The following is a 12114-nucleotide window of genomic DNA, read 5'->3' as shown; positions in this document are numbered from 1 at the left end:
TTTAATAGGAAAGGGAGAAGAAAGGCTAAGTTGAGAGAACTCTTTTCTTTAACCAAAAAAAATAAAAAAATAAAAAAAAAGAAGAGAACTAGTGAGCTTCTTTCTTCTCCTGCCATATAGCAGATCTCTTCTTGGATTTCACACCACCGACCATACCCTGTCAGAGATCTTGAACAGTTTACATTACTTCTTTTGAAGGATTAATCTAGACTGGCCCAGAGATAAAAACCAAAATGCACAATGAATTCCTACCCTGAATTCTGGCTTGTTACTGTGAACTCAACATAAGAAAAGGAAAAAGGAACCCCACACATCTTGTAGTATATACACTGCTTTCACACAGTATTTGAGTAAATCAGAGGCATACGTAAAGGGACAAGATAGTTTTGTACAAAACCTCAATTTATTTCAGAGAAATTAAAAATATGGTATTTAATATATATAAATTTCTATTCCTCTATAAATATAGATGATCTTGTGATAATGAACAGAAATAAATGCATACCAAATTCAAATAATTTTGCATTTCAGGGTATGGTAGCCATAGATAATGTTTATGAACCTAAATACAGGCATGTGTAATATAAAAAAGTTTAAAACAATACAATCAGGAGAGAAGCATTCTGCTTTTTTTTCACACAGAGGACTAAATATGCAAACGCATCTGTGGAAAGTTACAATTCCATTTTTAACCTTTTTTTTTTTGTATTAGAAGCACAATCCCACACAGCCAGGAGCATACAAGGTGGTAGATACACTGCACACATGATCTTTTATCTTTGCACTATGTGATGTTATTACCGTACCGAAAAAAAATAAAAGAGGGAAGGAACAACAACAAAAAAAAAAAGACAGCAGAAGCTCTTTAAGGTCTCACAGCCCACCAGAGCGCTTAAACATTCCGGTTTTCTGTTTTCCCTTCCTTTGTTTTTACTACTGGCAGAAATCATCACACCCTCATAATGTGCAATGAATTAAATGTCAATGAATTAAAATTCAGGGGAATGGCAGCGGCTCCAACGTTTCCCAAATAAAAAGCCAGCTTAGGGATATAATTAACAAAAAAAAAAAAAAAAAAACACAAAACCCAAACAAATGTGAATGCTGCGTTTTATTCCGACGAAGCTGTTTTAACCGAGCCCGCACTCCCCGACCCTGCGGGCCCCAGCCAGCGGCGGGGGGGGGACCCGCAGGACGACCCCGGGCCGGCCCCGCTCCGCCGCTGCCCGCGGACGTCGCCGCCGAAAAGGGGTTCAACACAGCTCAGCGAGAGGGCAGCGGGGCACGCCCGTGTCCCCATCCAGCTCCGAGCCCATCGGACGTGCTACAGGTGCAGGCGGCGTCCAACCGCAACTCCTAACAGCGAAACAGGCCAACTCCTCAACTGCCCGGTGCATTTCTGTAAATCTGAGAAAAACGGAAGAGGGCAGCCGATTCCCCGGGCCCCGCGGAGAGGGTCTCCCCCCAGAGCAAGGCCGGGCAGGGCTGGACGTTGTTTGTACCCCCCCAACCCCAAAAGGGCCTTGGCGGGTCCCGCCCGGGCCAGCGGGGCCGGGCTCCGCCGCCGCCGGCCGAGGCGAGGTGAAGCAGGGACGGGCGGCTGGCTCGGCTTTCCACCCCGCAGGGCCGGGCGGGGGTCCGTCCTCCCCCACACCGGGCCTGGGCCGGGCAGCAGGGCTCCTCCCCAACCCCACCTCCACCGCCACGTCCCTCCGGCGGGCCGGGGCCCGGGGCTGGGGCCGAGGCCGGGGCCCTGGCTCGCTGCGGGCCCTGCTGCCCGTGCCACTGAAACTCCAAGCAAAGCCATGACAAAACCGGAGTGGGGGAGAAAAAAAGGGGTTTGGTTTGGTTTCTTTTACCGGCAGTTTCTCCCATCCTGCCCTACGAAATTAAAAATCCAACGCTTTTTTTTTTTCTTAATTAGAAAAAAAAAGGTGGGGCGAGGAAGCAAAATCCGCAAACGGGTTAAAAGTGTCCTAAATAATTAAAAAAGTGAAATTTTTGTAATTTAAATACAAATATACTTACAAAATCTTACAGAGGCTATTTACATCCCTCTCCCCCAACCTGATAGCACGCTCAGGAGATGCCCTGGAGGAGCAGGGAGGGCAGAGCCGGGCGGTCCCAGGCGCAGGGGTCCCCCCCGGCTCATCCTCCGCTCCCCGCTGCCTGCAGAAGCGACTGACGGTCCTCAAAGTTCACCCAGGCTGGATAAGGAGCTGCTTGGCAAGGCAGAGCCCCGGTCCTCTGGCGTGTCAGACGGTGGTCTCTCCCTGCTTGCTGTTGGTGAGCCTGGTGTAAAACTTCCTCCAGGAGTTCAGGGTTTTCCCAGACCAGATCCAGAAGCCCGAGGTGATGCCCACAATTAAGGTCATGAGATACTTGATCATGAAGACGGTGAAGTCGGGGCTCATGGGCGGGTGGTGGCCGCTGTGGTTGTTGGGGCACGGGATGGCGTAGCTCTTACAGCTCTGCGTGACCCAGCTCCTCTCCCACTGTTCCCTAAAAGCTTGCTCATAAAAATAGCAGGCAATGACGATGGTGGCCGGCACTGTGTAGAGGACGCTGAAGATGCCTATCCTCACCATGAGCTTCTCCAGCTTTTCTGTCTTGGTGCCGTCATGCTTCATGATGGTCCGGATCCTGAAGAGAGACACGAAGCCGGCCAGCAAGAAGGAGGTGCCGATGAACAGGTAGACGAACAAGGGGGCCAGCACGAAGCCCCGCAGGGCGTCCACGTTGTTGATGCCCACAAAGCAGACGCCGCTGAGGACATCCCCGTCCACCTGCCCCAGGGCCAGGATGGTGATGGTCTTGATGGCCGGCACAGCCCAGGCAGCCAGGTGGAAGTACTGGGAGTTGGCCTCGATGGCCTCGTGGCCCCACTTCATGCCGGCGGCCAGGAACCAGGTGAGGGAGAGGATGACCCACCAAATGGAGCTGGCCATGCCGAAGAAGTAGAGCATCATGAAGAGGATGGTGCAGCCCTCCCGCTTTGTGCCCTGCGCCACAGTGCGGGAGCCGTCCTCGGAGAAGCGCTCGTTGCAGACCACCCTCTCCTCCAGGAGGAAGCCGGCGATGTAGGCCACAGCCACGGCCGTGTAGCAGCCTGAGAGGAAGATGATGGGCCGCTCGGGGTAGCTGAACCGCTTCATGTCCACCAAGTAGGTGAGGACGGTGAAGAGGGTGGAGGCGCAGCAGAGCACCGACCAGATGCCGATCCAGGTGCGGGAGAAGCGCAGCTCCTCAGGCCCGAAGTACATGAGGCCGTAGAGGCGGCCGGGCTCGCAGGGCGCCCCGCAGTCCTTCTCCCCCAGGAAGCGGTAGTTCAGGTAGGAGGGCACCTTCAGCGCCCGCGGGCAGGAGAAGCGCCCGCGGGCCTCGCCGGGCCCCGAGCCCCCGGGGCCACCGCCCCCGCGGTGGGGGTTGCTGGTCCAGCTCTCGGGGCGCAGGGCGGGCGTGGGGGTGCCGCGCTCCGAAGCGTTTTGCCCCACGCAGAGCTCGCCGGCCCCGTGCACCGGGAACTTCTCGCAGCGCAGCGTGTCGGGCCACTGGAAGCCAAACTTGTTCATGAGGGCCTCGCAGCCCTGGCGGGCCCGCTCGCAGAGGGAGCGGCAGGGCGGCAGGGCCTGCTCCAGCACGGTGCACACCGGCGCGTACATGGAGCAGAGGAAGAACTTGAGCTCGGCCGAGCACTGCACCTTCACCAGCGGGTAGAACTGGTGCACCTCCAGCCCCGCGTCCTCCTGGTTGGTGTGGCCCAGCAGGTTGGGCATGATGGTCTGGTTGTAGGCGATGTCGGTGCAGAGCGGGATGGAGATGGGCTGGCAGTAGCCGTGGTCCGGGATGGAAATGCCCCGCTCGCCGTTGTACTGCGACGCCGGCGGCTGCCCCCCGGCCGGCGGCAGCAGCGCCGCCGCCCACAGCGCCAGCGCCAGCACCGGCAGCGCCGGCAGCCGCGGGCACCGGCCGCCGCCCGCCCGCCGCCCGCCGCCAACTTCCCCGCCGCTCGCCGCCGGCCCGCGCCGCTCGGCCATGCTCAGTCGGTGCTGCCTGCCCAGCCGGGCTCCCGCCGCCGCCGCCTCGCCGCTGCCGCCGCTGCTCCTCCCGGCCCGAACTTGCGACTCATGAAGAGAGCGGCGAGCAGGGACGGGGCAGCCCCGGCCGCCACTCGCGCGGCCCCGGCGCGCAGCTCTGCCCGCACCGGCGGCAGCGCAGCGCCGCGCCGCGCCTTCCGACTACCGCCGCCGCCTCCGCCGCCGCCGCCGCCGCCTGACCATTTGTGCCGGCCCCTCGAGCCCGCGCCCCTCGCCTCGCCGCGCCGCGCTCCCTCCGACCGGTTTCCAGGCGCCCCGCAGTCTGCCTTTCACCGGGAGGGAGGAGCCTTGAAACCGACGCCGAACTTTCCTGCGTAAGGGACCGTCTCCCAACGCCTCTCCCGGGGGCGGGCGCAGGCGGGCGCGGGGCTGCCCCGCGCAGCGCACAAAGGCAGCGGCGGGGGCAGGGGCGGCGCGGGGGAAGGGGGCCCCCGTCGCGGGAAGGGGGGTGGCGTGGGGACCGTGCCTTTTCGGTGGGCAGCGCGGAGGGGCAGGGGGGGCTGGCTCGGCCGGACGGCGGGGGCTGGCTGCATCGCGGTGCCGCCGGGATGCCTGGGGGGCTGTCCCGGGGGCTGGTTTTGGATTCCCCGGTGATGCCGGTAGTTAAGGGCATTGAACCGCGCACCTCGGCGGGGTCCGGGGCCCAGCAAACTCGGTGTCTACCCCGGCGGAAAGACGGCTGGGCCAATTCCGGCTCCATTGACACCCTGGGGGGGGGGGGGGAGGAGGGGGGGGAGGGCGAGGCGGGGGGGAATCGATATTTGCCAAACAGCAAAAGGCAGGGTTGGCGGGGGGAGTCCAGTGGTGGTGTCCGGGGTCAGCTGGGGGGAGGAGTGAGCCATCGGGGGGCACGGAATTCAATACGAATAGTACACCGTACTCGTTGGGGGCAGGAGGAAGAGGAGGAGGAGGATCCTACCACGTCCCCCAGACATCCAGTAACCCAGCCTCTGTGTCGCGGACACGCGTGGCCTCGTATTTGACCGACAGTTAACGCTGCCGTTCCGAGCTGGACCGGGCATGAAGCTCCTCGGGCCGGCTGCCTGCCTTCTCCGCCGCGTGCGCCCACCCTTTCCCCTCTCTACGCTAACGAGCTGCAGAAATCCGTTAGGAATAAGACAAGTCCAGCATTTATTTCTGGTTGACACGGGTCGCAAGGGTTAATAAAAGACATCCGTATTTCTTGGATAGCTGCAGATAAAATTTGGACCGTGCTATTTAGGCCACTTTCTTTCTCCCAGCAGTGCTGTCCCACATTCAGACTAATTAAGAGCAAGATCTGCACTGTGTAACGACTGCGGGAGCGGGATCGTGTTTAGAAATTGCACAACCTTAAACGCATCGATTGCTGATGTCCTCATTTGCTGGGGTTCACTGAGTTCTGTCAAGAACTCTCTTCTCAGAGGACCGTAGTTCAAAAATGATACACACCAATGATATCTTTCTCCATCTTCTGCTGAAAAAAGTTTGATTTCTTCTATGTCATACTTACAGTTTTAAGCTACAGATTTTCCTCTTCAGATCTACATCAGTAATTAAAATCACTACATCCTTTCTAACACAAAACCTCATTTATATTCAGGTCTAAATGACAGTATTGTTTTCCTGTTCATCCTAAAACAATTGAACACTGAATCTTTAGACAGGAACAAGTATTATACATGCTCTTTCTCAGGGAAAATGAGTGTAAAAGAGTCTCAGGAAGCCTCCGTGGCTTTCTGCCTGTGGTCTTCAGACCTGGGGACGCATCGCATGATCACTTCTCAAACTGAAAAACACTGAAAATCTGCTGTTCTAAGTTGCTGTGTGCAACAAGCCAGAAGATTGTTTCTAGGAGAAAGATCAGGGTATATAGGACAAGGTTTGTACATGTAGATAATAGCTTTTTTCAGACTAGCTGGTATAGAAGGAAAAGTGGACAAATTTCGGGGTTAACAAGGCTTTTTTGTTGTTGTTGTTTTTGATGCAGTAACTACTGAAGATAAATGCAACTTGAGACCAACTGCTTAGACCTTAGGTAGGAATGTATCAGTGAGACTAGCTTAGAAAGAAAAAGTAGAAATGGGAATGGAGGGGGTGCTGTAGGGGAAGAATGAGGTCTGAGAGCTGGTAAGTTCAGGGAAGTTCCTAGGACTTGCTGATTTTAACTGTTTAATGATTTTTCACGTAACAGAAGAAAATCCTGTGTGGAAAGAATCTTCCCAGAAGCACTTGTCCTACATTTCAAGCACCCCAAACCACAAAACTCATCATTAGAAGAGTAATTCTCTGTGGCCCAAAACACCAGATCAGTTTAAACTGTGTCTGAACAAGAAGCGTAAGATGTGTTGATGCACATCCACTACTATAGCAATGAACACCCCCTGCCACCAAACCATCAGCATCCTCCGATCTTACATTTGCAGTTCAAGGACTGTAACATACTTTGTCCTGTGAATAAACTTTGGTACCAGCATAAGCTTCCAGAGATGGTCTTTAGAGACCAAAACACTATGCTGTCAGTGGGGGGGAGAATTTCTCACAAAACACGACATTCTCCCTCTGATCTTTGAGCCCTGATCCTTAAGGGAAACTGCAGAACTTGTCCCACAGAAGTGGGCATGGGAACTAGGTTTCCTAACTCTGCCCAACATCCAAAACCAGGGATTCAGTACAGATGCTGGTCTGATAGTAGATTATAATTTCCTTCTGCTTCCACACCACCCCCCACTCTGCTTACCTCTCTCCAAATCAACAGATTGGATTTCTAAGGTAATTGTCTCTCCTTTTTACTTAGCTAATAAGTGCCACTCTTTCTCCCATCCTTAAACATCCTCTGCATCATTAACATCCTCTCTATTCCACAGCCACCATCTTCTTCCTTTCAGAGCTGGCTTAAATAATAAATAGCTTAGTAAATGTTAAGCAATTGTTCTTAACTGAGAGCTTCAGCTGGTGTTTCTAACCTGAAGAAAAGTTTGAATGGCCAAAAGTTTGTCTAATTTTTCCACCCATATGTTTTGGTCTAGTAAAAGATACTGCTTCTTCATGCAACCCTAGGACTAGCACATCGCACCCACAGGAAACCATTACTGCGTGCCTTGTTCTTTTAATGATTCCTTAGGTATCCACCACGGGTGACTGTTCGAAAGATGAGACTGGACTGGATGCCACCTTTGCTTGGGTCAGTACCACGGTAAACGTGCTTTTACACAGACAAATTGTATCTTTCTTAAAGCACAGGCACTCTTCTTTCCCCTCCCCATGGAAATACAGTTTTCCATTCTAAGAGAAACTGGAATTTGGGCATTAAAATCATGCTTTAAAAGAAATTTTACTTGAAAACAATGCGCTGTTGTTACTTGTTACAGTAGCCAGTAGGGGAAATTAGGACTCTGGCAGGTGGGCAGAGTACTACAGAGTTTTGTCCTCTGATATTGTTTGTATCCCAGTAGCATCCTCACTGTGCTGCTGTCCTCAGGGTGATGGTTTGTACTGTTTTTACCAGGGGCAGGGATGACACAAATCTTTGGCCAAAAAAAAAAATGAAGTTATCTAAATTTTTAATTTTGGAAAGAAACAAACCAAAAGGTAGTTGCAGTATTTTCTTGTTTTCATCTAAGTGGCTGGCAGAAATAGGATAGAGTGAATAACTCCTTTCCGAAGCATTTGAGGAAAAAATTGTTTCTCTAGAGGAAATTACTCAACTTTATATCACATGCCTATTTTACATATAGAAAATGCAGTATAAGCACAAACTATATTTGTAGTAAGGGTAGTGACCACCCAAATGAATAAAATCTAAATACAAATGATAACATAAATGTATGTTTGTCCACCAAATGAAAGCAAAAGTTATGCTCAGATAATTAGCTTTTTAGCTGATTCAGGATTTCATTATTTAAATGTCAAGGGGTTAAAACTTTGATCATCGTAATATAGTGTGGCAAGTTAAAAGCTGAATGATATTTGTCTCATGTTGAGCAAGAATCTTGGCTGATAGGAACAGTTAATGTTTTTTTTGGGTGGTGGAGACATTAGTTCTGTATGGAAAGAAAGGATTTTTGATAGCTTGGTAGAGAGTAGGATTCAAGTATGTAATCTGTGATGGGCAGCAATTTGTGTGTTACAGTCCTGAAACCTCTCAGAGTGACCCGAGGGGGTTCCAGATGAGACAGTACATGTCCACAATTCAGGTGGGTCTCATTTCAGCATCTCTCTCTTCAGTGTTGGTGGCGTACATCACATCAAGTCCTCGCGATGCACAGACAAGGAGGCTTGCTGGAGAACCAGTACAAACAGCGTAAATGCAGTGAAATGAAGGAGAGGTGATTAGAGTGTCCCACATCTCAAACTGTAAGATGAAATAGAGTACCCCCTTACATTGCCGTATTAAAGCTACCATATATTTTTGGTGATAAAATCCTTAATCCAGGTAATACAGACTCCTTAAACTAAGTCATTTGACCCCAGAAGTTGACACACAGATCTACAGACCAAAATTCTGGAGAGAAATTATCTGGACAGAACTCCCAAGCAGCTTTTACAGTTGCACGCTAAGATATTTTTCACTTTGCAACATGCCATCTGCCCCAGGGCCGTGGGCCATAGCATCTCACGGATTTAGTCTCGCCAGAAGAACAAAATCCTTAAAATTTAAAAGCCTACCTTGGACATTGACAATTTCTTGGAACATCTAGAAGACTCTTGGAAGCATGCCTGTGCTGACAAAAATAACAAACACATGCAGCGATTGGCAAAGAAAATCAGTAGGAGCTGAACATGAACCCTAGGCAATGGTGCAGCCCGCAGTCAGAATATTTACTGCAGCGAAGGGTCCCAAGGCCGTGCAGCCAAGTGCTCAGAAAGTCGCCTCGGTGCAGAGGCAGCTGTCATTAACAGGCATTTGACAAGACAGCAAGCAATTCTCTTACCATTGGGTGGCCCGGGTCATCTTACCCTCAGATTCATCCCAGATGCCTTTATGTGTGCCTTTTATTAATTGGCTGTATTAGTCTGCAATTGCTAATTTAGGTAAAAATTGTACTTTTAGTTGTATTTGGGGGTTGTGGGAAATAAGAGTTGTATTTGGGGGTTGTGGGAAATAAGAGAATGGAAATGCAGCTCTAGCCACTGAAGTCAGTGGTAATTTACTCCTGCTGTGTGACACCTATTGTAACCCAAACTCCTACCGTGTAGCATGGGCTAAGAATAAAGAGCAATCTTTGACTAGCACTCGTGTAAGGCAGCCCCCCATTACAGTGATTTTATATGCTTTAAAAGAGGCACGAGGAGAAACGCTATGCACCGTCAAAGCAGACTACAAAGAGGCTCTTCCTCCCAGTACCCACAGCATTTTTTTCCCTTCATGCTGTTTATTCAAGATAGATGAAGTATGTGGAGATTTGCTTCGGTTTTCCTTTCTCTTCAGCAGAAATGTAGATGATCCCTTGCAAATTGAAGCCGTATGTTGCCCGCCTCCCCTGACATGTTCTGCGCTGGGGCGAGAGGCGCAGAGGCTGCTGCTGCCAGAAGTTTTCCGGAGAACAAGAAAAAGTCACAACTCTTAAAAGGGCAATTGCAGATCACAGCTCATTTTGTTCCGAGAGAATGCGAACATTTTTGCTCTCCTTTTATTTCCCTTTCTTGAGCGAGTTCTTCTACAGTTACACACCATGCCTGCAAACACAGGCGCTCTCTTGTTCTTCAAACACAGAGAGGCTGATTTACGGGCCTAAGCCGGCAATCCTTACTCCCAGGAGTAGACCTGCTGGTTTCATGGATGCAAGGGAAGCGAGTAGAGCTTCACAAGGCTGTGATGCAAGGAGAAAGGACGTGATGAGCTTTTACTTCTGCTCTCACAGTGCTTTTGCCCTGCTTTAACTACATTTCTTTTAAAGAAATTACTCGCCATTTCCACCGATGTAAACGAGACTCAGATCGTATTTTCTGCATTAGTATTTTAAGGTACACAAACTGAAAAGGTATGTGTGTGAGGTGGGGGACAGAGTGGAGGAAAGATGGTTTTCTGTGTCTTTTAGGTGTGCATCTATTTTCCGTGAAGCAGGGTGAGGTCAGGGAGAGCAGGGAGTACTTCACGACCTGTATCTGCCTGTCTCCATGGAATGTGGCTTGGTACATGTTAAAGGACAATCTCAACTTTCACTTCAGAAAAAATCTTTTGGGCTTTTGCTTTACTTTGGAAAGATAGCTTTAAATATTTAACCAGTGTAAACAGAGGCAAACTGCCCAGCAAGACTGAAAGGAATGCGCCACTAGGATCTGCTTGTAAGCATTTCTTCTCCTCTAAATATGTTCTTCATGTAGGAGAGGTCAGCTGTATTTTGAAGAAAATTCTTCTCAGAAACTTTGGGCTGGTTGTGTGAAAGGAATTGCCTTAAGGATAGACAGGATTTGTTTTCTAGACCTTCCACCAATTTTGCAACTGAGTTTTCTAGTTAGAATTTCCCCTGCTCTCTGAGCCCAGCTGCACAACGACTGCTCAACACTGCAGCATCTCTAGGAGTGTATCAGATGCTTCACATGGGCCCCGGGTAAACCATCCTTACCCTGATCCCACAGTCTTCAAGGAGGAGAAAAAGAAGCATTTCAGAAAAATCTCAAGGTTCATGGCAGTGAATGTTACCTTAAGCATGATAACGTTTAATTCCCTGTTCTCACAGGTGGCCGTTCTGTGTAGCCCACGTATGCAATCACAACATACAGCCCAACACTGCAAAGTGTCCAAGCCTCTCCTCCCCTAGTATCCCTGTCTGAACATTAAGCTCATGCACATCGGTGTGCGTCTGGACTCATTGCTTGTGGATTTCATGACATCTCTGTTTTCCATAGTGACTAATGAGATTGTGTAATTTTTACTGGATTTGGACTTATCTGTGGAAAGCCACACATTTAGCCACACAATAACCATCTGCAGGGACGGTTATTGTAATACTGTGTACTTTTATACGGTATTGCTGACATTAAGAAGACTATCGCGGAGCTCCCAGCACTGAAGACTAGGAGGACAAGCTGTGTCATCTCAGTGTTCCAGGTCTGTTCCCTTCAGCTGGCCACATGTCAAATACAGGTTCCCTTCCTTATCTCAGAGTCTCCCACTGGACTGATCCAGGTCATGTCAGGGATGGCTGGTCTCAGCAGCCACAGCCCCGTGACGGCAGCGTACCACTGCAGTAACACCCTCAGCCACAGCTCTGCTCAGCAGCAGTCAGCCCATATGCAAGAGACACAGCTAGTGTAACAGCTGGCTGTCTAAATTAGGAACACTCAGAAGATTCTGGCATGCTTACATAGTTCTGTATTTTCAGAGGAAAACACCTCTTTTTCCTACTTCGACCCTCAGTGGTAGTCACACCATTGGAAGCAAGGTCCGGTCACACCCTTGGAAAGCAAGGGAAATTCCATCCTTACGTACTCTACCGGTAAAGTGAGGGAGACGAGGACTTCTTGTTAACTCCTGAATTTTGGAAGCTCTTTAATTCATGAGGAAGGATATACATTAAAATATGAAAGCAATAGAAAGGGATGGGAAGGGAAAAGAAGGGATGTCTACCTTCTGACTCTTCGGTGTTGTTACCAATTAATGTTGAAATCATTGTTAAAATTTAGGAAGCACTTTGCTGATGTGACTCTTTTGGACATTGTTACTCTGCCATTTATTATAGCTAGACAGATGGACAAAGTTAGTATTTCTGCAAAGCCACTGAGTTTTTATATTTCTGTTTATGTATCTTTATCAATTGTCTAGCTTCTTCAAATACATCATGACTTTTTAAAAATGCAGACTCTGATTTAAATATGTGCTTAAAAGTCTGCAATACAGTGTGCTGTGCCGACACATACATCTTTCCAAGTACATATATGATGACAATTAAGAGGTGGAGGTCTGGGTCCTCCTTTTGGCAGAGAAGGAGTAGCAGCTGCTTATCCTAAATTTTGTGTACACCACTGCCACAAAGCAAGCAAAAGGGTTTACTGAACTGCTTTGGGAGGCACTATTTCCTCCTCCTTCTTACAA

At 49.8% G+C, this 12114-nt stretch overlaps 1 protein-coding gene across 1 annotated transcript; it reads right to left on the bottom strand.

Annotated features, from left to right (window-relative positions):
- Positions 1 to 1986: 1986 nt before the first annotated feature.
- FZD1 (frizzled class receptor 1) lies at positions 1987 to 4282 on the bottom strand. The gene has a single exon (XM_010119381.2). It carries the CDS (start codon positions 4035 to 4037, stop codon positions 2256 to 2258), a length of 1782 nt encoding a protein of 593 aa, XP_010117683.2. The 5' UTR covers positions 4038 to 4282; the 3' UTR covers positions 1987 to 2255.
- Between the last annotated feature and the right edge of the window lie 7832 nt (positions 4283 to 12114).

This window comes from Chlamydotis macqueenii, chromosome 2 (assembly GCF_036417535.1).
Source record: "Chlamydotis macqueenii isolate bChlMac1 chromosome 2, bChlMac1.mat, whole genome shotgun sequence".
NCBI classification, from domain to species: domain Eukaryota; kingdom Metazoa; phylum Chordata; class Aves; order Otidiformes; family Otididae; genus Chlamydotis; species Chlamydotis macqueenii.
Note: the sequence above shows the minus strand (reverse complement) of the source record. Positions and strands in the feature narration are given on the sequence as shown.